The sequence below is a fragment of the Agelaius phoeniceus genome, chromosome 2 (assembly GCF_051311805.1).
Source record: "Agelaius phoeniceus isolate bAgePho1 chromosome 2, bAgePho1.hap1, whole genome shotgun sequence".
Taxonomy (NCBI): domain Eukaryota; kingdom Metazoa; phylum Chordata; class Aves; order Passeriformes; family Icteridae; genus Agelaius; species Agelaius phoeniceus.
Window position 1 is genome coordinate 39,054,155 of NC_135266.1, and position 24,905 is coordinate 39,079,059.

The 24,905-nt window shown below is 35.7% G+C and overlaps 1 protein-coding gene across 5 annotated transcripts in view; it reads left to right on the top strand.

Annotated features, from left to right (window-relative positions):
• FGF14 (fibroblast growth factor 14) overlaps positions 1 to 24,905 on the top strand; it is a 380,035-nt gene that overhangs the window by 290,880 nt on the left and 64,250 nt on the right. For all 5 annotated transcript variants that reach the window (XM_054654603.2, XM_077173512.1, XM_077173514.1 and 2 more), the window contains one exon: positions 6,220 to 6,323. In XM_054654603.2, the coding sequence (XP_054510578.1) occupies positions 6,220 to 6,323 (104 nt within the window). The remainder of the gene's footprint in view (positions 1 to 6,219; positions 6,324 to 24,905) is intronic.

The window sequence follows — 24,905 nt, forward strand, 5'->3', positions numbered from 1 at the left end:
GTCTTAGTTTTTTCCCTTTCCACTTTGTTACCTTTCATTTCCTGTTGAACTTTTTTTTCCTACTGCTTTTTTTATTGCAGCATATGATGTTTTTCCTTCTTTCTTTTGCTTTAAAACAATAATTTTCTCATGGATAGAATTTCCAGTGTTTTGCTATTTTATTTTTTGAGCTCCTTAGCATGGTAATTTCTGTCTGAGGCTTGCAAGTGAATAACTTTTGGCAGCTGCCCAAGGGAGAAGATCCTGCCTCCGACTGTGGTGCTTGCAGGCTGCCCATTTAATGTGCCCAGTGGGTGAAGGGATGGACACGTATCAGCTGTCTGTAGGACTGATAGAATACCTACCTGGATAGTGAGGATGACTTCCATTCAAGGTGTGTTTCATAAAAAGAAGGAAATACAGGCTGCCAAAGGGTGTGCATCTTTGCCAGCCTTCCACCTGTCTTCTGACTGTTCACTGTCCCTGAAGAGAGCCCACTGAGTAACTGGGTGTCAGAGAAGCCAGAGGGAGCGAGGAGTCAGGGAGAGAAAAAGATGCAGTTTCTTTTTTGTCTTCAGCAAGGAAACTGTTTGAAGCTTAGTCATGCTGCTACTTTTTGTGCTGTTGCCATGTATTCTGTGTCAAGCAGTTAGAGAAGTACTTGGAGTTAAAATTCCCTCAAGTGCCTATATCATTTTGTACTCATTTTACATGTATGTCAGTAAACATAACTTTACACCCTTTTGTTATAGAAAAGTACCTCAAACTAAGATTAAAATTTGCTTCTATCTGAAGTCAAAATGAGTTGTACCAGCTGTTTTAATCAGCTGCTTATTGTCCCAGTTTGAGTAAAGGCTAGAAACTGCAGAGAGAGATGACAAAATTTTTAGTGTATCACTGTGCGCAAAAACTTGCATGAAAAAAGAAGGAAGACTTGATGTGCAATTGCATGAATGTACCTTTGTCTGCCTGTGTTGATGGCCATGATATTAGAACCCAACCTAAACAGAAACAGACCAACAGGTTTCAGTTCATTGTTGTAACTCCTTTTTATAACTTTTCCAAGATAATGATGTTTAATGAAACAATGGTAATTAATGCACCTATTCGTTAATGGTGCTGAGTTTCCTTAAATCACTTCCCTAAATTAAGGTTGTTAGCCAAAAAATCTTGTGTGCACAGTCTGTATTTTTTTTTTTTTTTGCCCCAGTCTCAGTGATATCTTGTTTTAGCTGTTTTTTGTTGTTTTTGGTTTTTTTTTAAATTTAATTTCTCTAATACCTTTCAGTTTCTGGTTTGGTTTGTGTCTTGCTTGTAGCAAAAGCAGGAGTGGCTGTGGTTAAAGCTGTAGCTTTGGTTACTGAGGTCCTACTCAGTGTAGCTGTCACACTCACTCTCATGTTCCTGGACTTTACAGGTGCAAATGCAGCTTGCTTCACTGGCCTCATCATTATTAATTAGGAAAAACAAGCTCCTGCACAGAAATCATAAAGAGATAGAAACGATTTCCTTATGTCCTTGTAGTAACAAGCATTACATTTTCCTCCTGTCCTCCCCACCTAAACCAGCTCAGTTTTAGGCTTTGGTCTATCTTCAAAGTTTTGTCTCATGAATGAAGGGTAGGTTTAGTAGGAAGACTAATAAATTTGAGAAACAGACAATTCCAACTTTTTCATTTCTGAGACTGAAACCCTGAATCTTTCAGCTCTATAGCTTTTTTAAATTCACCTAGAGAATTCGCCTAGAGATACACCTGAGAGTGTATCTCAGCCAACGACCACTGAGAAAATGCAAGGTAAATGAGGATACTTTCCTTTATAGTTGACAGACCTGATTGTAACACTCACATGTTGCAATTTGTAACCCTTATGAAATTACAGTTGTGTTTGTAACATGTTTATAATATTCTCTGATTAAAAGAGCATTACTTATTGGTAGTCTTATTTCAAAAACTGATAAATGAAAAAGTGAATATTATCCAAGAAAATTTTTCTTGGTTGTGCTGTGCACATCTTTTATTATGCTGCAACATGCTATACTTCCTTTGTGGTGCTTGGTAACTGGTAGAGCTGCTCTTCAAGAAATCCTGCAACCATTTAACATTCCTTTATTTTCATCTTTTAATGCATACTTCTATTTATATCTTCCAAATTGAATGTGGAAGCATTAACTTTTTAATGTCTTTAAAAAATACCTACCACTATCATATTTTGGTTGGAAGGTACTCATAAAATAACCCTTACAACACCCTTGTAAGGTAAATGAGATAATTAGATAGAAATAAAGCACATAAAGATTAGGAAAAAACCACCTGCAGTGCTGTTAAATTTGGATTAATGCATGTTAATTTTGGATTACTGAACTGAAATATCTGCAGCCTGATGCTTGCACTGGTTTTTACTGAAGTTTGTCTTCATAGAATTATACAGGCATTTACTCATCTATTTACACCACCTCTGGGCATTAGGTAAGCCTGTTTCTCCCACTGGGATAATCTTAGTCTGACAGGTAAATGTTCAGTCATACTAAAAAAAAAGTTTTAATTATGTCTTCTGTAAGATCAGGCAGCTAGAATTGGTTTGCTCCACAAGAAATGGATGGACAAATCTCTGAGCACCACACTCCTTGCAGTCATTGCCAATCTAAAAGATATTTTGATGGAGTTGTCATTTTTGCCTGTGGGCCTGCAGATGAAAATAAATTGAAGAAGTAGTTGCCTTGATCTGATTGGAGATTTGGTACTGTGGAAAGTTTTGTTAACTGCCACAAGGGCAGTGTGCATGCAGAAGAGGCTGCAAGTTCAGAACTCTTAAGCAATCAGTCTGTAGCAAGATTCCTGAGAAAAACAGTGATCTGTAATAGCAATTTTCTTGCAGCTACAAGTAAATTGTACCCAAATAGACTTCCACAAGTATATGGAAATATCTGATTTCAGGCATTTCAGATTTCAAGTTAATGGACTGTGTTGGTGTAACATAAAAGAAGGAGAGTTAAACAACAGTTTTGTATTTTGCTCAAGAAAGGAGTGATTGCTTATTAAAAAAGTGGACTCAAACTTTTGCTGAAACTTTTTGAGGATTAGAATCCAACTCAGATTTGGAGTTCCTGCAAGTCTCCTCCATGACACCTAAACAAATAACCTTTTCATGGCAGTTGTTCCTGCTAACTGTCTCCATCCCCATTTTCTGATCTTTTTTGTGGTGGGAGTAGGCTTGCAGGCTTAAGAAAAGGCAGAGAACCCAAATGCTTTATAGCTGTGGTTTAAATAGACTACAAAGCAAAGCTAAGGGAGTGTGCACTCTTAGCACTGACAAGGAAAAAGGGTTTTACTTGCACCATTTTTGCCAATCAATTCCCTTGTCTTCCCTGCTGCTCCCACATCCTACTTATATTTGGAATTGCCAGGCTTTCTACTTAAGTGTGCAGCATGGGAACACTGAGCACCAGGCACCGCTGTATTTTCTGGGCTGTTGGGGGCTGCTCCCCCTCTCAGCTCATCTGTAGACTCACTGAAAACTGGCTTTAGGCACATAAAGATGTTCAGGGACCTCACTCCCCAGGTTTTGGTTTCAGATCATTTTCTTAAAGAGAGAAGGAAGCAGGGGACATGGCTCACTTTAGCAACCCCCTCAGATAAGAGCATATGTTTGGCTGTGCAGAACTGGAATGCCAGCAGACTCTAGAAGGCTTTCTGCTTTTCTTAGAGCAGGTTTTTACTAGAGTGAGGTATGCCACAGGTGAATCCTAGGAATGTTTGAAATGTCTAATTGAACACAAAAGTCTTGCTCAGTGAAGATTACTGCCCAGTCTGGTTCTGGAGGAAATCAAATTTCTTTTGGTCTGCTTCAAAGTGCATTAAAACCACATGCTGTGCCTTACTGGTGTATGTTTTGCTGTCCCCAGTATGAAACACATTGCTGAACATTTGTCAATCGATAGCTGAATGTAGACTGGCCTCCCTAGTTTCCCTCAAGCCTGAAGGATTTTGTGAAGCTTATTGAATATTCTGACTGTGCAGAATTGCAGCATTTCAGGTCACACTCTAAAATTTTAAGGGTTTAGACTAATGAAAGGATCTCTGAAAATCTCCAATTAAAATTTGGTGGCAGTAAAAGATGCATTACATGCCTTCCACAGTGCTTTCTGAATTCACCAGCAGCTATAAGCCACTTCACTAACTTTATAGGCTGCACAAGACACTGCTGTAATTGTTACAGGCCTGTAATTCTTGTTCAGTGGTTACAGGCCTGTAATTCTTGTTCAGTGGTGGTTGGATTTTTTTTTCTAGCTTTGGAGCTTTATTTTTATTGGTAATATGGTAAATAATATCTAGATTTCAGAATTTTTGACTGAACCACTATGACTATGAGTTATTTTTCATTAGCTGACTTACTTCTCATGGCTGACTTGTCTTTTGTGTTCACCTCTTTTCTTTATATAAGTATTGTTTGTTTTTCCTTCCTTGTGTCCCTTCAGTTGTTTCTTAAGTCCCTTCAGCATGGTTTGCTCCTGCAATTTCTTTTTTTCTAGGAAAAAATCCAAACTCAATTGCCATCTGATACTTTGTTTTGCTGTGACAGACTCCCCCTCTACAACCCACAACAGTGATTTTGCCGGTTTTGACATTGTTTCATTTGAGGATAATAAAATGAATGGACAATGAGGAGTTTATGACTATTTTTTGACTTCCAAATTACGTTGAACTAAAAGCCCTCAAGCCATGCAGTCTTTAGCCTATATACTCTTAGGATATCTTTTCTGTGAGTGCCATATTTCACTGTTTTGCATTAATTAGAGAGGGAACCTTATCTGTGCCAAATATTTTTTTTTAGTAAACAGCACTGTAATATCCTATCATAATGGAGAATTTTGGAAATGACAGAAATTAAAATCTATTCGTGCTAATTCTTGTCATCTCTTTTATTTTCTTTGTAAACCTGCCAAATTGTTTTCAGTTCTTCTAGAGCTCTTTACAATCTATTTTTCTTTCTACCACTCTAGGAAGAACTCCGCTTCAATTCCTAGCTTTAAATTGGCTTTATGTATTCCTAAAATTATCTGATGTTACACATTATTTTTTGCATGACAATGCAGAAGGAAAGGTGTTTTTTTTATACTTGCCTATATTTCTAGTAGTCTGCCTATGTTTGCTTTTTTTTCTCAGTTGTAAAGACTTGATCATATTCATCATAAAAAAACTGGATGGATTTTTGTTCTTCGACCAAACAGGAATTTTCGCACCTTGAGAAATGTATTTATCCACTGCAATTACATAATTTTTTTCTCTTGGTTTGGGCTTTAGCTATGGCATTCTGATTACAGATAGCCTCATTCAGTACATTTTTTGGTCACACCTATGGATGTCCTTCTTAAATTTTGAGGAATTCACTGTAGGTGTTACTGTGTTCCTGACACTTGACTTGGTATAAACATAGTCCCCACTGCATATGTTGGATACACAGGTTGTGCTTTTGGTTTTCATCCAAGGACTTGGGAGTCCCTGGCTTATCCACAGTGGAAAAACATTTAGCATAAACTTTGTGTCATCCTGGTCTTTTCTTCCAAAACTGATGTGTGATTTGCATCTAATTTTCTAGCATGAGTCAGTAAATGTAATATAGGTGTGTGCTGGCATAAGTTTTAGAATAATTGGTTCATGCCACCTACTTATACAACTTGTGTTTTTCTGTGGTGAGGCTGGTAAACTCCCACTCTTCACACTGGTCTTTTTTCAGACAGTAATCAAAGTTGTGGCTGTTTGGATTACTACAGAGGTATATAGTATTTCTAGGGTATTTGTTATTAGGTGGTTTTCTGATTATTTTCTAAATATTACCCCAAGTTCTGTATTCTCTTCAATAACATTTATGCCCATTTAGAATCAAGCACATATTTCAGTGCTTTTATGAACTATGATAAGCCTCTGTCATTGCCTGACACCATTTGATACTGCTTGTATCAAATATATCATTCAAAAAAGAAAAAAAAATTTGAAATCACAGATCCCTTGATATCAGTCTTTGACGAGAGTACCTTTTAGTTGAAAACCATAAAGATGCCCAGGAAAATAAAGAGCTACTTGCCAGAATCAAAGAAGAAAGATTTTCTGAGTTAGTCTGATTTTAAAAGCATAACAAAAAATATGCAGAACTGATTTTCTTTCTTTTCTGCTAATTATGTTTACTAGACAATTGTATTAACTGTAGCATATTTATGTCTGAACGTGTGTTTTCTTCACAGCTTTATTCAACCTTATACCAGTGGGACTCCGAGTTGTCGCTATCCAGGGTGTAAAGACTGGGTTGTATATAGCCCTAAATGGAGAAGGTTTCCTCTACACATCAGTAAGTACCTTGCTGGATCTGTTTAGGAGGCACAGCTGAAGTTGAAGTCTACACAGGAATGAGATGAATGTCCACTTTTAAGAAGTTCTGCAATGTCTGTGTATGTTGCACACACCGTGCTTGTGTGTAGCATTATCTGTAAATGGGACACAGTAGAAATTTCTGTGTACTACATATGAAAGTCTGAATGCTAGCAATCCTAAAAAAGCACACCATAGAGCTCTTTTCCTGGCAGGCTTTCATAGTAGAGTGCCATATACCACAAAGATTATAATTTTCATTTCAGTTCTTCAAAATTTTTAAATAAGGACCTGCAATTATTTTCTTAGAGTCCTGTTGATCAGAATCCAAAAACCACTCTAACCATTAATTTTGCTGATAAGATTTATGAGTGCAACTTCCATCTAAAAGGTTATTAACAGCCTTATGGTTTATCACAATAATCTTGTAACTGTATGCTTAGCATTACTGATTTTTTGATATCAGATATAAGGAGGGACTATTACCTCTGTAGAATGATCAAAGTTTAAAAAAAGTCTTTTTGAGTCACAAAGAAGACTGCTGGATAAAGTGACCAGAAAGACCTCAGATTGTTTATGGTATTTCAAATGATTTGATGCTAATCACTCAGTGTGTTGTGAATATAAAATTCCTCAGTTTTGTTTAAATTTAGGGTCTTAACTTCCTTTGAAAGACAGCCTTTAATGTGAACAGGCAGTTCTGTCAGGTATTAACAAGGTGGCTTAAAGGATTTTTCATTACTATATTTTTATTGACATCTATGTTAAATTTATTTACATAGTGCTTTTTCCATTTTTTGCGTCACATAGTTCTTAATTCCCAACTGAGTTACAATACACTGCTTTGTTTTCAATGTCCATTGAAAGGAAATTGGAAAGATTAAGTTTCTGATGCCCTGAGGGAAAGTATTCTGTTTGTTTCAAACACACAATTGTCTTGCAAAAGCTAATTAGGAAGAAAAAATGGAACTAATCTTGAATGCCAATGTCAAGACAAAGAGAAAATTCCTCCTCACAAAATGCCTTCTGGAAACTCAAGCAGTATTGGCTACATTTTTTTTTTACATCTGTTCAAAATAAAAATTCTATCACAGGAAAACATGCAATATTTGCTACCAGAAGGAAGAAAACTTGAAGAAAAAACTTAGTGCTATTAGAGAAAATGAATTACTGACTTTCCAGTTCCATCACGTTGTGGCAGGAGGTAATTTCTGGATCATGGCATGAAAAGCATTTTCTTTTTAATGTGTTGGCACAGTGAAGAGTACATTCTTGCCCAGCACTGTTCCTGAAGTGCGTTCTCAGTCCCCCAGAAAGAAATAAAAATTTCAGAAGATGTGCTGTTTCCTGATGGTTAATTTTGCAGGGGGACCACATGTGTATAAATTGTGGTAGGCACTGTTTTTATGTATTATTCTGGAAATGATTCAAGTTAAATGAAGTTAAGTGAGGCAAGGAGTGTTTTTATAATGTACTGCTTACTCTTCCTTGTGCAGAGAATGAAAGATGAGTGGCCCATTAAATTACAAATTGACACTTTATAAAACACAGCGTCTTTGTTATGTCTATGAAAATATTTTCAACTTACACTTTTTTCAAGAAAAAAAAAAATTTGATCAAAAATTTAAAGATATTGATTTCAAACCATCAGTGCTGTAATACAGGTTTGTTTGTTTCATATTAATGTCTTGACAACACTGGAAATACATTTTTGTCTCAGCAATTGCCTGCTTTCACCTTAAAGACTAATACATTTGAATATAAAATGACAAAGCATCAGAGAGAAGTCTGTCTTCTCCTGAAGATCAAGATGAAGAAATAGTGTATGCAGAAAATTCACCATTTGCAGAAAAATTGTTTTAACCAATCACTTTCTATTACTGTCTTGGTGAACTTTTTGACTCTTTCATATCTGTACGTGTGTTGCACCTGAATGCAGAAGTTCTGTATTACATGTTGCATGTTTTTCCCTTGGCTATTTAGGAGAGAATGGGAGAAAAAAGTTTTCCAACTTTCATCTGCCAAGTGCCATCACTGAAAAAGCTGCTGCATAATGGGAATGCTAGTTCAAATGTACATATATTTATATTTATTACAAATTTCTTATTACATAAAGATTGGGAAAAAAGTAATCATGCCTTGTAGACTAAGTAGCATTTTCAGTCTAAGTTGAGACTGAAGTTCTGTATAGCCCTCCAATGCACAACAGCTTGGTGTCCCTTCTTCCCATCACACTCATATTCAGAGTATATGAAAGCTGTACCTTGTGAGAATACCCTACATGTTGATGCCTCTCTTCAGAGACTGAAGGCCCCAACTCAATTATTTTTATCATAAGGTTCACGTCACATTGACTAATTAAGCAACAGCACTGACAGGAAAGGTATTATGTGTGAAGGTGCTGTGTGTGCTTTTAGAAGAAAATGAACTTACAGTGACAGACTAGTTTTACTAAAAGATTGTCAGATGAAAATTTACATTGTTTCTTGTCTTTTTTTAAATCCTTTTTTTAATGATTGTTTACATCAGTTTGAGAGTCAATAATTTTTTCCCCTTTATTCTGCCATATTTAGGATTTTTTCAACTGTTTCTCAGAATTAGAACTAGGAAAATGTGCAGAAACTTCATAGAAGAGTGCTATGTCAGTATTTCTTGGAAGAGAAAGAGGAGGACAGCAAATTGTGTAGGAAGATCAGTCTCAAGAGTTTTTCATACCTATTTTGCCTGCTGCAGCGCTTGAGATTTGTATTCTGTCCTTTGAGAATTGATTGAGCCGGAGTCTCTAACATACTTTATCAAAGTCTTATCAAATAAAGGAGAAGAATCTGGAGTTTGACAGGGTTTTGCAAAATTCCTGAGAGAAATTTTCCAATTTTTTTTCCAAAATCATAACCTGTTTTTTCTATGGATTTGAATTTATTATTGTAATACCATAAATAATTATTTTCTGTCATATGAAATATGAGAACAAGAACCTTTTCATGTTGTGTTTTTCCTTGTTCATTTAAGGGTTAGCTCACTTAAAGTCTATCCATGAAACTCACCTATTTTGAAGCTTTGGATTGCTGTGTCCAACTTTATTTCTTTGTGTGTGTATATTTACATATACACACACTTATATCTGTATATTGATATGTATCTAGTCATAAATAGGATATATTTACCTACTGGTAAATAGGCTACTGGAAATAAGCTTTCTAGTTCTATATGTATGTTAGTGAGCAATGAGAATTATTAAAGTGAGTTGAAATTAATTTTAGATGGCTTAATGAACTGTGAATAATTTAATATTTATGACTGACTAAATAACTGTGAAAGCTAGTTGGAGAATCTGGATTTTTCCACAAAGAGCCATCTCAGGTACTAGCAAGATTTTTGAAATTATAGTTATGGACTTCATATGCTAAAGTCAAAAATTATGCCTTATTCCTTTCTTCCTTTTGAAAGGGTGAGCAAGATGAGGTTTCATTTTCAGATTTTGTCTTGTCAAAATCAAAAGCAATGAAACTGGCTCCATGCACTGAAAAAGTGGCACAGCTGCAGGGATTCTCCATGGGGAACAGGTATTGCCTGCAGCAAGAAGATGGCAGTGCAGTACTTGGCAGAAGCTTTCGTTGGGTTTGATGTTAATTTTGATCAACTCCCTTTGCAAGTGGTTCATTAGTTCAGCTTCCAGGGGGCTGCAGGTTTTGTTTTGCTTCTAGGATTTCCTGCTATCTTAGCAGGATAAATTCAGATGTAAAACTTATAAAATGTTAGTCCATTTTATGATTCCTATTTTCCTGTGATGAGGATATGAGAGTCTTCAGGGTTTACATCAATGGATTTTTCTCCAAAATTATTTTATATATTTGGGAGTGTTTGGAAGGGCTACTGGTTTCCTTTTTCATCATAGGAGCAGTTTGTCACTGTACTACCTGTCTGGTGGGTATCACAGTAAAAGAAAAAGGAAAATTCAAAATGCAGACAAGGAAAAATCCTGTCTAGAACATCTTAACCTGCTTGTGTTTTCTTCTTTGCGTTTCCTCTTTCACCATTTCTTCTGCAAATTTTCTGAGACCAGAGATGTGAACTAAAGCAGAGAGGAAAGAGTACACCTGTGATATTGTCCAGCAGCAGATACCAAAGTCATAGGAATTCAGTGCATGGTTTCTTAGTAAGACTGATGCTTTAAAAGATGGCTGAGCCTGCAAGGCCAGGTCTGACCTCCCTACTCTCCTCTTCCACCACTGCTCACTGTGGCTCCAGAGGTCCTCTTCTGGGTATGGGATAGTGGCAACCTCACTGGAAGGATCTAGAAAGTACTGGAGAGGTTTTACCAACTTTTTGTAAAATATTTTAGAATTAGGAATGTTGCACTACTCACTTAACAGAATAATCTTCTGGCGAGGTGGGGGTTTGTTTTTTTGATCTGCCGCAGTACACAGTGTTGAGGGTGTTGGAAGGGTGTTGGTTGGGGCAGCGTTTCTGTTGCAGTAAGATATCAGTCTGTGTCACAGCCTTCATGAAAGAGAGAGAACATCAATATCTGTTGCTGAGCAGTGTATTTGTTCTACCGCGCCGGCAACTCTCACCTGAAAAAAAAGCCTTTGAGGCTTTCTCCTGACATTTCAGTGGCTTCCCAATGCCGTTATTTCTGCCACTTCTTTAAGCCCACATAATTGACCTCTCTGAGGAGAACAAAATTCAGCCTCAAGGAAGAACATAGGAGCACCTTCAGTGAAGCCTGGAAAAGAGTGAGAACTGAAGTAGTCTGTATTTCTAATATTCAATTCAAAGTCAAATGAAAAATAAATTTTGTCTAGCTTTTCATAGAGCCTCACTTTATGCTTTGGAATAGCAAAGCTTATCATGTGCAGTACTTTGAAGATTCAAAGATGCATAAAACCTTATAATAAACAAAGCAGAAGGGAGTTTAGACTAGACAAAGCCAAAGAGGAAATATGATGTTTTAAAATTTTAATTTTTTTACAAGAATAATCAAAAGGGGTTCATGTTGACATCAGGACAACTACTGTTGTTACAACAGTTGACCTATGGTTTGGTCATTCTCCACCTTTGGATCATTCTACACCTTGCAAAGTATTGTAGAAATAGTGGGGAATATATCTGTTTATAGAAAAAGTAACAAATAAAGCTTGCTCTGGGAAAAGATGTAGACTTTTATTTCTAGTGGTCAAAAGTATACTAAATATCAGAAAAGGGAAAATCTCACTGCTCTTGAGGTATCTGTAGTTTTTTAAGTGTAAGCACATCAGAGTGGAGTGTCTCATAATGTTGTGATCAATAGAGAACATTATTTTCTTTCTTATGTCAGACTTATGCTTTAGGGTCTCAACCTGCTCCCACACATTTATCTTCCAGCACAGACTTTACTAAAAAAAGGACAGGACCTTATTTCACTTGTCATTATCTGTATCATGGAAGTATTGTGGCTCACTTTGGAAAGAGGAAAATGGGTATTTTTAATTATTTGAAAATCACAGCTCCTGGTAAAGACTTCTGGTAATGACTTTTGAAAACTGATTATGTAATATTTTTAAGAGTGTAAAAGCACAGACCTTATGCAAAATCCCTTATTTCAGGGGCTTACCACTAAAGTGCTTCCTTACATATCTATAACATTTTTTGCATTTCTAGTTATTTTTATTAATTTTGGGATCAGTTAAAAAGTGGCCTATATTTACTTCATATTGAAAAAGGTTTTTTGAGAGGGATACAGCATGTTTCAGGGCTGTGTGTTCCTCTGTAAACTAGGCTGCATCTCTCAAAAGGTAAACAAGTTCAGCATGTTCCAGCAGTTGAAATACACTGACAGGGAGGAGGAAAACATCTGCATGATTTATGCTTATTTATCTCTGTTTTTGGAGGTAGATAGTTTGTCTCTCAGGTTGCCTTCCAAAAATAAATACAGAGAATTGCTAATGAATGTATTTATTCCGTGGTAGCACTTAAGTAGCAGCTAATAACATAGCCCTTCTATATTGTACTAGAGTGTCAAATATGCCTTCTACAGCATGTTGTAGAAAAGGGGTACAAAATACATACTAAGTCCATGACTTTTCTTCAGTGGGTTAGGTTTTCAGCACATTTTTGATTGAATGTGCTGAAGCCAATGCTTCCACACACAAGATAAGGTAAAAAAAGGAGGCATACAGACACATGAGAGTTTGATAAGGCAGTAGAGAAATGAGAAGGGAAGAGATGAATGGAAGGAGGCTGACATGAGGAGACTGTGATAAGAAGGGATATAAGAAGGTGGATAAATAGCACAGTGGAGCAGAACAGTATTGCAGAAAACCTTATAATGATATCGTCATTGTAGAAATGTTTAGGATGATATCACTATTGTTCAAGTCTCCTGCTTATGTTGATTATGACCTTTCTGAGTGTTTCATACCCACAAATGGCTACTATTTGAACTACTGTTCATAAACCATTTTGTTTAATGAAAAATGCCATTTTGAATACATAAGGATACAGTATTTTCGTGTGGCTTCTTACTCTATGGCTGTATTTTCCTCCTGGAATTCAAATATTTTTCTGGGAGTAATAACAGAACTTGACTCAAAACTTGCAGCTCTGTTTCTTGCCACTTAAACCAAATATTTATGTCCTGATTGTTTCATTAATGTCTACAGTATCCAGGATCTAGCTGAATTTTTATCAGTAAAAACAGTTTCATACTTGCTTTAATTATTCATTTTCCTTTCTCATGTATATTTCTCCTATCCCTGTGCAAAACATCTCTTACTATATGTGCTCTCTCTCCCTGGAATGTATATAAATGCCACAAGAATAACAGTTGCACTTCCAAACTTGCCAAAGTATGGATGGTCACAGAGCTGCAGCTGAATATTTTTCAATAATTGTATGACAAGGAATAGTAGCTGTAGGTAGGTATGCTAAAATGAGGTAATCTAATCTCATGCTTCAGGAAGTAGGATGACTGCCACAGGGACTGAGAGGAATGCTTTCCCCAATGTACAGCATCATATAGTGCAGTTGCTCTGAAGGAGGTTTGTCTCTGAGCTGTTGTGCAATGGTCACAGCTGAAGGCTGAGCCAGGCTTGATGGACCAGCAGCTTAATCAAGTCTGTCAAATTTCTGCTCCTGGCAATTCTGTCTCTCATGGTAACATCCCTGTATTTTTGGCCAATGTTTGTTTTGTTGCATAAATACAACTACACTATTCTGGATGTTTCTTTATTCTCTGCTTTGTTGCTCTTAGAAATTTGGGGTTGTCAGTAATCCTAAATGTTGAATGCATCTCACTCTCTATTATATACCACTCCTGCCTTCTGTTCACTTACTTCCTTTCTAATTGTCACTTCCCAACCAAAAAGGATCACATTTGAAATTTCTAATTTCTATTCATTACTGTTTAATCTTACTCATTCATTGCATCCAAGCAAGGAAGGAGGCTACCCAGGACTTGGAATCTCTCAAATTTTAGACAATTATCAAAAAACATGTTTCCAAAACAAACTTCTACTACTTCTTTCCATTAATGGTTAATGAATATTGAAAATATTAAAGACAATATTGGGAGGATTTTTTGGTAAGTTGAAATCCATTTCATAATAAGTTGGGTACTTACAGGGTAGAAAAGACTTCCTATTGTATTGTCAAGAGGCATAGGTAAGAAAACTTTCTGTGGAGTAGAACACTTAGACACATGTGGTGCTATCACTTCTGTAACTGCATAGTTAATGCATCTTCTGTTATTCAGGGCTATTTCCAAAAGGTATGTGTCTAGATTGATAGACAGATGAACAGAAATTAACTGAGAGCTTTTAGACATTTAGTCTATTTTCAAAAAAATATTTCTGTTTGTCTGAAGAATTGCTTCAGTCAGATGCTGAAGCAAAAATTTGCTTTCATTATGTGAGAAAAAAAATCCACATCACCTAGCAGAAATGAAATAGCGAAATGCATATTTTGTCTTTTTTTTTAATTTCTCTAAAAATTTTAAATACCTTTATAAGAATATTCAGTTTATATCTGATAGTATCAAGACAAAAGAATGGTATTTACCATTGAATGGTAATTAAAGAAGATTATGCAAGCATCCTATAATTTCAGAGAACTTTCTAAGGTACCCCTCATATCCTATAAAGGGATGGTGTGGGCACAAGTGTCTGTGTATTAAATTATCATCATATCTTTACAACATAATTCTGTATCATCTGTATCATCATTCTGTGTCATCCTTATGATTAGACTTCAAAAGAAGGACGATATATTAAAAATGTTATTGTAGTGTGCAACTCTATACAACAGGGTCTTGTATGGAAGACAGTTTTGTAAATACCAAATGTTGAAAAAAGCCATAGATGCATTTGATGACAGATTTATATACAATATCCATTTTATTTTTGTAACAGGTTTCTCATTATTCTTGATTTTTTTAATGGTCTTTTTTCACACTGCCATCATAGACATTTATTTTGTTGTGTGGCGTATTCATTTTTTCATTTGAACAGGTGAATGTGTGGCTAAGCCTAGTGAATGATGGTCAGTGATAAATTTATATCCCCTGTAATCTTCCCATATGCCCTGTGGAAAAAAAATTGGGATGTTTCTGTTTCTAAGGCAGCTTTAGCCATGGGCTGGATCCTGTCTGCAAGCTTGGCCATCTGGGGAGGCCCACAGAAATGCTGATTCTGCATGTCCTGACTAATGACCCCTTACCTTGGCCTCCCACACATTGGCAGAGTTTGTTAATCTGGGACCTGCCCAAGGGTGTTCACAGTCCCCCCTCTTGGGGACAGGGCTGCTCCCACCACCTTTCCCCATGGGATTTTCTGTGGCCAGGAACAAGATCTTGTGTGCAGCCTTGCAGGACCTATGACCGTGTGTGGGCAAATATGTTCACAGAAAAGGCTGGGATTATCCCTGAAACCTTCCTGGCGAGCTAAGCTTCAGAAAGGAGAACTATGGGCCCCTTTTTGTGTCCCTTTTTGTAAATTTGTAACTAACTATTTGTGGATTACAGTTCATTTACAACTTTAATAAGTGTGTTAACGGTGATATTTGTGTCTATACAAAACTGAGTAAGAAAGCAAGCATCCAGCAACTTGTACAAAGTTAGATAACATCAAGTCTAGATTTCCCTCTTTGCTTGTCAAATTCCTCAATCTTCCTCTTTACCTGCTGGCAGCTTTCCCTAACAGTATTCCTTGATGTATTTCCAGGGATAGTGCATGATTTTATATGCTCATTATGCTCATTTAGACAAATATCATAGATCTTCATTCCCATAGAGGCCCAGGAATTGAATAGGATGTGGCTCTTTACTGCCCTCTTCTCTTTCTGTCATTTGGGATGCCATTCAGTCAGAGGCAGTTGTAGGTGAAAACAGACATGCCAAAGGAAAGTTTGAGGTTCATTCTTGTTGCTTGACTTGTGGCATGGCATCAGTACAACTCCTGGCAATGTTGGAACCTTTTCTGCCCACAGCTTAGTGTAATTCAAAATTCCAATTTTAAATTTCTAAAATACTGCCTGATTATTGAAGGGATCTGAAGTTTTTCGGAGTACCAAGTGTTGGCCTAGTTCTGATGCTAATTACAGTTGCTGATCTCATAGGTATCAGGGTTGGCATAACAGAGCATTTTCAGAAATCCCTCTTGGAAGGTTTAAACTGGTGAGTTTGTTGTGCAGTGCTTATTCAGCATATTCTATTCACTGCCAGATGAGAAGCTCTCTTGACTGATTCTTGTTGATTTGACAAGGATTCTTTTTTTTAGCAGACTACAAATACAGCCTTGGGGACATATTTGCTCTCCCTGAGGGTGTCTCACAAGGAATCATAAATCTGAAGAAAAATCAGCAGTAAAACCTGAATTTTACTGCAGCAAAAAAAGAGGAGGGGTGAGCAGACAAGTCACCCCATTGTGTTTGAATTCAGATGTGACTCTTCTCTGCATTCTCTTCTCCTGATACATTTGTCACTAAACATTTTGTAATAAAAAGTGACATGATGCCACTACCTGGAAAACCATGAATACCTGTGCTTAATAGACGGTACAAGGTAGGAAAACTTTGTACTATGAGTAAGTGAAACAAAAATATTTCTTTCTTTTTCCAGTAGCATGTCATGTTATGGAAGGCTTTGGCTTATTAACAGGCTGATAAGATTTTTTAGCATTACCAGGCGTTTACATGGTATTACTTAATCTTTAGTGTGGTTGTGTCTGTAAAACTGAAAACAATGTCTCAACATGAAAATTAAATCCCAGTACTTTGTGACTCCACAGATGTACAGAGCTAAAGACCCAAAGTTTTCCACAAAAGAGATGTGATTGCCTAATTCACCATGGAATTGTTTACTTATTGCAGAATTGCCTAACAGCTGGTGAATTTTAAAAAGATAGAGAAAGGGTTTTATACCACAGGCACAAAACAAAATATAGCCAACATTTCAGAAGCATAATATGTTCTCTTTTTCATGTCCCTCTTGGCCAGCATGTGACTTCCGTGTTGTGACTAATGTCCCCTAAGCAGTTATACCCTTTCACATTGCTGTTCAGGCTACAGGCCAAAACTTAGCACAGCCCAGATCATCAGGAAAGAGAATAATATTAAGAAAAGGTCTTAAAAGCAGCTTAGATGCTGTTAGGAATAGGTAGAAGTATGAGATTTATTTTAACCTATTTCCCAAGGACTGCTATTTCTCTCCCCAGTATTATGCATTACTGGATGAGGATGGATTTATTAAAAAAAAAAAGAAATTAAAAAAAAATATAAAGGTTTAATTTTTATAAAATTATAAATAAAAAGAAGACCTGCCTGGGATTAACAACATTCCAAAATTCTTGTTGGTATTTTTTCTTTACCCCAGGATGGGTTTGGATGTTCCTTGCCAAGGAAAGTACAAAATGCATGATGGTGTGATAATGAAAGAATAGTCTAGTCAGACTAAGAGTAAAGTATAATTAATACAGAACCATCTGGAAGTGCAGTCTCTGTAGAGTTACTTTTGTTTTTAAAATGGCATAGAATAACTTTTAGATTTGGTAGAAATTTTTCCATTTGCTCCAGTGGGGTCTGAAGCTATTGGTCTATACTTCAGTAGGTACTGGAAGGATTTGTAGAAGTGTAAGCATCATTCGCTTTCAGCTTCCTGAACAGAATATATCAGGGAGAATTCCTTCATTTTATTCAGTATGATATCTAACAAATGCTGATATCTATGATATACTAACAAATGCTGTTAGTAGAACTACATTTTTAATTTCAACCTGCTTTCAACCTTGTACTTTCCTCTTCCCCTCCCCCACCCCTTTTTTTCTCTGGAGAACTTCTCTTAAGGGTTAGGGTAACATAGGAAGATGCAGCATTTAATATTCTGTTTCAACATTTAGTTGTTCTTGAGGAGGACTGAGTTGACTATTTTCTTCTTGACATTTGATGATCAGGAGTGTGCCTTTGTCTCTTCATTTTCAAGTATCTATTGGCACCAGCAGCAAAGGAGATGAAGGAATCAGCCTTTCAGGCATTGAAAGTGACAACTTCAGGAAGCATCAGCTGAGGCGATTCTATCACCCATTTAGCATTCATCTGACTGTTGAAGGTGGCTGAAGAATAGGATTTGAAAACAGAATAGAAGATAAAATTGGTATGTCCCTTAATACTTACAGAACGTTCACTGTCATCTTTGACAAGTATCAGTGTTCTGCCTGGTGCTCAGAACTGTGAAAGTCACTTTTCTTCAATTGACACAATTAGAGTAGAAGATAAACCAACTGATTTTTTTTATTTTCAGGGATTATCATGTGGAGGTGACTGCTCTATAGATGGAACATGAGGAAAAGTGAGGTAGTATCTAAGCTACTTTGTCCAACTCACAGCTTTGGATGTGCAAGTATGACATTGAGAAAGAAGGAGACAGGGAAAGGATTAGCATTAGGTGATCCACAGGTAGATTATATTAGGTTCACTTCAAACTCTGCCAATCATGTGAAAACAGTTTCACTATATGAAAACAGTCTCACTAGTGAATATTGTCAGGAACTAGCCATGGTATACATAGCCTCACTTGAAATTGTTGGAGTTACCCAAATAGGAAGTGCAGGGACATGGGCCATGTTAGAGACAGACAAGATGCAACATTCACACTAAATGACATTTTATTCTAGCAGATCAAAGATTTTATTAGTTATGATGAGGCATGCTCAGTTTTATTTGTTTGTAGATACATCAAACTCAGAAATATAGCATGGAGTTCCACAATCCCTGTCTTAAAAATTGCACTGTAGCATTGTTATCCTCATGACTCCACAGACTAATTTTTGTGTGAGCCTATAGTGGTAGAAGCTTCATTAAAAGATTTGAACAATAAAATATTACTCATGGAAATATAAAGAAAATGCTGATGAGTTGTTTAAATGAAAAGCCAAAAAATAACTCCACAATTTAGCTGTTAACATAGATATTGCTGATGTAAAGGAATTGCAACACTAGGCATTCTAGGTATTAAATAAAAATTAAAACTACTTTGAAAGAGATGCTTGAAATTCATCTAGGAAATTATTTTTTAATAAGGTAAATAATCCAAAAATGCAGAAAACAAAAAAAAAACACTCAACCAAATTTTCAAGATTTTTAGGAATGGAGATAATGTTGAAATCTTCCCATAATTTTTAGTAAAAATTCTAGATAATAAAAAAAGAACTTCATAAATAAAAGTTCATTTAAAAAGGCTCTTATTTTTTTATATGCATGAAGGGGTGTGTTAGCTCATATATTTATAATTAGACTAAGTCATATTTTTTGTGAAAGAGATGGGCTTCAGAAGTTCTGTAAATAGGTTTGTTCATATGTAATTTTTTTTTTAAGAAGTTGAAACAACCTCCTTTTCTTCACTTTCTTCACTTTGTCCAAACAAGAAATGTTGGAAAATGCCCGCATCTATTTTCTTTCTTTTTTTGTCAAGTCCTATTTGTTAAAGTAGCGCTATACTGTTTTTCCTTTGTCTCTGAATGGAAGAAAGAATTTTATTTGGCACTTCGTGGCCTGATGCTTTTTCTAAAGGTTTCTGGCTCAGTTCCTGTCACTGGTAGACAGCAGGATGTTCTCTAGCTATGCTTAAGATTGTTAGTAGTATCTTTCTGTTAATGTCAACTTGGTATCACGCCATGATTGGAGAGACCTGGAAAGCCAGCTCTGCTGTTAAGGTGGCATACTGTTCTTTTATTCCAAAGTAAATATCTACTTTAAACTGTAAAAAGACAATCAAATAAATAGATTCATTTATTTATTCTATAGTATGAATAGGTAAAACAAGTTACAACCAAAAAAAAGCAAATATTTTCATTAACGCCTTCTTCTTTGTCACATTCCATTCTAAACATCAGTGTTGAAATATTGATAGGAAGGCAGGCTTTTGTAGGACAGGTTATTAAAATTATAATCTTATATTGCACTTATAAAGGAATATGCCAAGGATTTCTCACACACTTCTGCAGTTTCCATGCTTTTGGGTAGCTTTAGTGAGAAGGGAACTCTGTTGCTTCCATGAGTGAAACCAGAGCCTTAGCAGTGCCAATAAATGCCCATAATGTCATAGTGGCAGAAACTTCTTTTGACAAATTTCACCTGGAGACCCCAAAAACTTTGACATGCAGAAATGAATGTAGCTTTGTTACTCCCATGTGTGCTGTACAAGAATGCCAGTAAGCTTTCTTGTCTTCCTTTTAAAAAACAATAACATTTCAGAGGCTGTTTAATTGAGAAGAGTTTAATTGATCATGGTAACATAAAAATATATTAAGTGTCAATTATGAAGCAGAGATTTGAGATATGCGAATATGTAACAGTAGAAGCCAGTCTTCACAGAGCTTCTAGATCTTTCTCTAGAGTGTTTCAGTCCAGGCTCTGATGGGCTTAGGAAGCAGGTGTCTGAATTTCCCATTGCTTTCTTGATTGTGAAAGTCATAAAAAATTCAACATAGCACCATAGCATGTGGTTTGAATGTAGTCACAAGGCCTTCTATCACACGGGAAATGTCTACAGAAATTATTGACAGATTCAAATGATTTGAGGTAACTTTATAGTAGAGTGAATTTAACGAAACTGTGAAATTATTTCTGCATCAAGCCTGATGTAGTCTGCAGTGTGGAGTACTCTGATTTCTGTCACTAAACCATGGAGAAATTGCATTGTTCATCCACATTCTGTCTCCAGAAATGTGTCATCAGTAGATTCAGTAAAAGTCCTATCTTTTTATCATTTTAACTAAATGGTGAACAGTGGCAGAACAGCGAGAAAACATCTTTTTCATACAGTTTGTTTGCTGGGGGCTAAAACCTCATGTAAAGTAGCTTTCTAAAAGTGAGCTTTTTGTCTTCTGTTTTTTATTTTCTATTTCTGGTAGCTATTTCTTCCCTCAAGCCTGTTTAGTTAGCTAACTGGGTTACCTTAACCCAGGGACTAAGTTGTAATTTCTTCCAGAGGAATTTTATATTCAGCCACCTTATCACTATGCAGATAAAACTTAACCTTCACAACCTGATCTGGCTCATTTGGTCTTGACCATGGATATCTCCTAGCTATGCTGTAGATGAAGACAAAGCAGGACCAGGTACAGCTTTTGGTATTTTCTAATGAATCTTGAAAAAGTTTCCCTAAATAAGACTATTTTAGTTTGCTAGGTGCAACTTCTGCAGTGGAGAGTAGTAAAAAAAGCAATGAACAGATTTACTGAACAGATCAAATATAACTTATCATTTCAGATGTCAGATTTAGCATACACATTGCATAATACATAATGATTTCAAAATCACATCATTTAAAAATATAAAATCCATATTTCATGGGTAGCAATTAAGTAAAATGAAATGAGATGAAAAGCATTCTAGGCCATATTCTGTTAAACCTTCTTAGACTTGGCACCCACTCCTTTGTTAGCATCAAAGGTAATTTGAAACGTAAATAATGCTTAGAAAAATAGCTATACTTTTATTCAGACCTCTGTACCTAATTCAGTGACATAACTTGTGAAGTTTTTATATTTGAGAGGTGTTAGTTCAATAAAATTGAACAGGCTTCTTTCTTTTTGATGAGATGTACTTAGTAGTTTCTCTTTCATCTTAAAAGTAATGTAATAATGAAAGATTTAAGGTGGAAACTTAAAGGATGCTTTTATTTCCACATCTTTATATTAAAATGGCTTTATAGCTAATCTGTGCAATAAAGCTAATGCAACAAAAAATATTATCTTAGAATTAAACTACCATTTTTTCTAATATTCTGAAAAAATTAAGTAACATCTGTGTTGCTTAGGTGTCAGTGTGGCATTGCAAGGGACCTGTCCTCTCTTGTCAGAACTTCTGGCCCTGGGGAGCTTATTATATCTCCTTGAATGCTTTTCTTAAGTGTAGTTCATCATGTACATAGTGTATTATATGCCTTTCACTTTGGGCTTCACAAAATAGAAATTGATGCAGAGATTGCTTTGAAATGAGAACGACCTATGAATAAAAGGATCATAGAAACAAATGTTACTGGAAGTAAATGATGTGAAAATATATGAATAAATATATACCTTATTTCTTCCTGTTGAAATTGGAAAGGTAATTTGTGAATTTTACCTGCAAAATACAGGTTTATTATGTAAACTTAAATGCTATCTATAGCATCAATAGAAGTCATATTAGTCTGTAATATAGCTCTTCCTTTGTTTTCCTCTTTACATACTGTTGAAAAAGCCTTTCCATGGTATTGCTTTCTTAGGTGTGCTTTCAGCTTAACCTTTTTAATGTAGAAATTAATCAATTAAATCTTTTTCTTCTAATGTAAATCCCTAGAAAATGTCTCAGCATGTGTTCATGGTATTTGAAGGTCTGCTTCAGAGCACTAAAAAAACTTAGTGGAATCTTTTAAAAAAATTTGGTACTATAAGGTTTGGGTTAATTTCCTTTAATACTTCCATTTGCATGTGACACATGATAAAAAGTTAAAAATTGTTACAAATTGTAGAACAAATGGAAACAAGGATGTGCAGAAGTCTTTGGACTCGAAGGCACATGATGTGGGTCTCTTCCAAATCAGGGTTCTATGATTCTCTGATTCTGTGTGGGCTAGTGGGGAACTGACCTAACAGAGAGGGAATTTAACTCATGCTCCAAAAATGCTCCCCCGTTATGCTTCTTCTGTCCTCCTGGTCTGTAAGGCTCATTTTCCCTCCTCCCCTGATCCTCTCCTTCCCTCTCTATCCCCAATTTTATCATCCAAGAATATTTTCATTACAACCCAATATATTGGTAATATTTATACACTCTATCTTAAAAGCAGTCTTTTGCTACATGAAAGGGAAACTGTTGAATTTTGTTGATAAACAAAACCTAGTGCTCTGGATATCTGCAGACAGGTAGTTACAGCACTAGTATCAATCCCCAAATTTCTTATCCCAGTCCTTACAAAATACATCTTAGAGCTTTATTTTGAATCATCACATGCAAAAAGAAGAATATAGGAAGGGAAATAGGAATGATTCAAAATAGAAGTTAAATCCAGTAAACAACATGGAGCATAGAAAATCCTTCTAATAATACTCTGTCCAATTCCTGTATTTTAATTTACTTTTCCCAGTGGTTCCTACTGATTGTTTTGTTAGTTTCTTGTCCAAAGCTAGAGTCATAGTCAATGTTCTATTTAATTTGAATGTGCAAAGATAAAAATGAGCACAGATGGCAGTTCAGAAATGGCATCAGAATCCTACCACTAGTACAATATTTCATGCTACTGAAAGGGAAAAAAGTTAGAAAACCACAGGAAAACAATTTTAATAACCTGTGTTGAGATTAGAAAAATATCTCACTGAAGTCATCGATGAAGTTTTAAATGCTGCATACTCTCATTTTTTTGCATTTTCAAAAAAACCTTCAAAACATTAGTTGTCAATAAGGGAAATTTTATCACAAGTAAGAAGTAAACTATGTTCCAGGAGATTCCACTAGCATGCTGTATATGAGTAATAACTGAAGTATATATTCCTTGAGGAACTCTTTCTGTGAAATCTCATGTGACTTTTTATTGCATTTTAAAGTATGTCTTCCCAAGAAGCTTCAGTTTAAGCTTGCTTTGTGCACCACTTCTTCATTCCCCTCTGACTTATTTTCTAGGAAAAACTAGAAATAGTTTTAATGCCTATAAATTCTCTTGAGGACAGTTTAATATGACATGGCTGTGCAGTAGGGCACAACCTTTGAGCTTGCTGTGAAGGTAAAGTATACTTTAGAAATATTACAGAGATTAGGAAGCAATCAGATGTTTATGACCTCAAGACTTAAAAAGCCTCCACAACACCAAAAATAAAAGCATGAGTATTTGAACTTTTTTTTTTTTTACATTGACCAAAATGTTTCAGAACAAAATAGTATTGTGCAAAGATGATGCTTGAATTTTGCATGCATGCAATAAAAGATAAATAGCCAAAGTTTTTGTTCAGTCAAACATTTCGGAGCCACAAAAACCTACTGCACCAATTTTCTTCCATTACCACAAGAAGGTTAGAAAATATTTGAGGTAATCCAGTGCTATGAGTTTTCTTGATGTTTTTAGCTTGCTTTAGTAGTGTGCAAGTATAGAAGCTTCAAGAAGTGAAATTATGGGCACTGCCATGGAATACAGCTATTACCATTGGAAGACAGGTCTGCATCCTCTGACTAATAGAGACTGGCAATGAAGACACTCTTCTCTAACATTACTTCCTTCAAAATAAAATAATAATATTCAGTAGTTTTCATAGACCAGGTCCAAGAATTTATGACTGAAAGAATATTTAAATGAGTGTGATGACTTTCTTCAACTTAATTGTAGAGCATAATTTTATCTTGATTTTGTTTGCTGTAAGGAAAGTTCTAGATCCCAGTATTTTTGGGGTGTAGAATTACTACTGAGACGATTGTTCTCTATACAGACACAGATTAGGAGATATGTTACTGAAGATAACTAAACTGAATTACTGAGTAATTTTTCAGAGGCTATTGTCCAGATAATTAAACTTACTGAATTATACCCTAACTTGAATGTCTATCCTAGGGCAGGTAGTTCTTTCTACACTGTGAGTCTTTCATTCAGTGATAAATCTGGTGTCACTTTTGTTTTTATTTGGAATACAAATTCCTTATTTGCTAAATTATGGTCCTTGTCACACAAATTTACTTAGTGTCATGGTGGTAATGCTTTCTTGATAGCTTTGTGAAGTCAGTTCATGTGGACTGCATGTTCATTGTGTTTAGTGATAAATTTAAGGTTTTAATTAAGCCATAAACAACAAAAAGCAGCCACAAACTACAGCAATGGCTAATTGTTTTGAATGTTTTGGTGTGTTTTTTTGGCAGAGCATTATATTATAACTGTAGTCACCATGAAAGAAACAAATTATATAGAGGTTGTGGCTGGCTGTGTAGCTCAGCATGTTAAATTCCCAAAATTCTTCCTCCATTGTATATAGTGAAGTTATTTAAATATTTAATTGAAAATATGGAAATTCCACAATTTAAAGTCCAGAACTAAATTATAATATCCCTGTATCCTTTATCCAGAACTAAT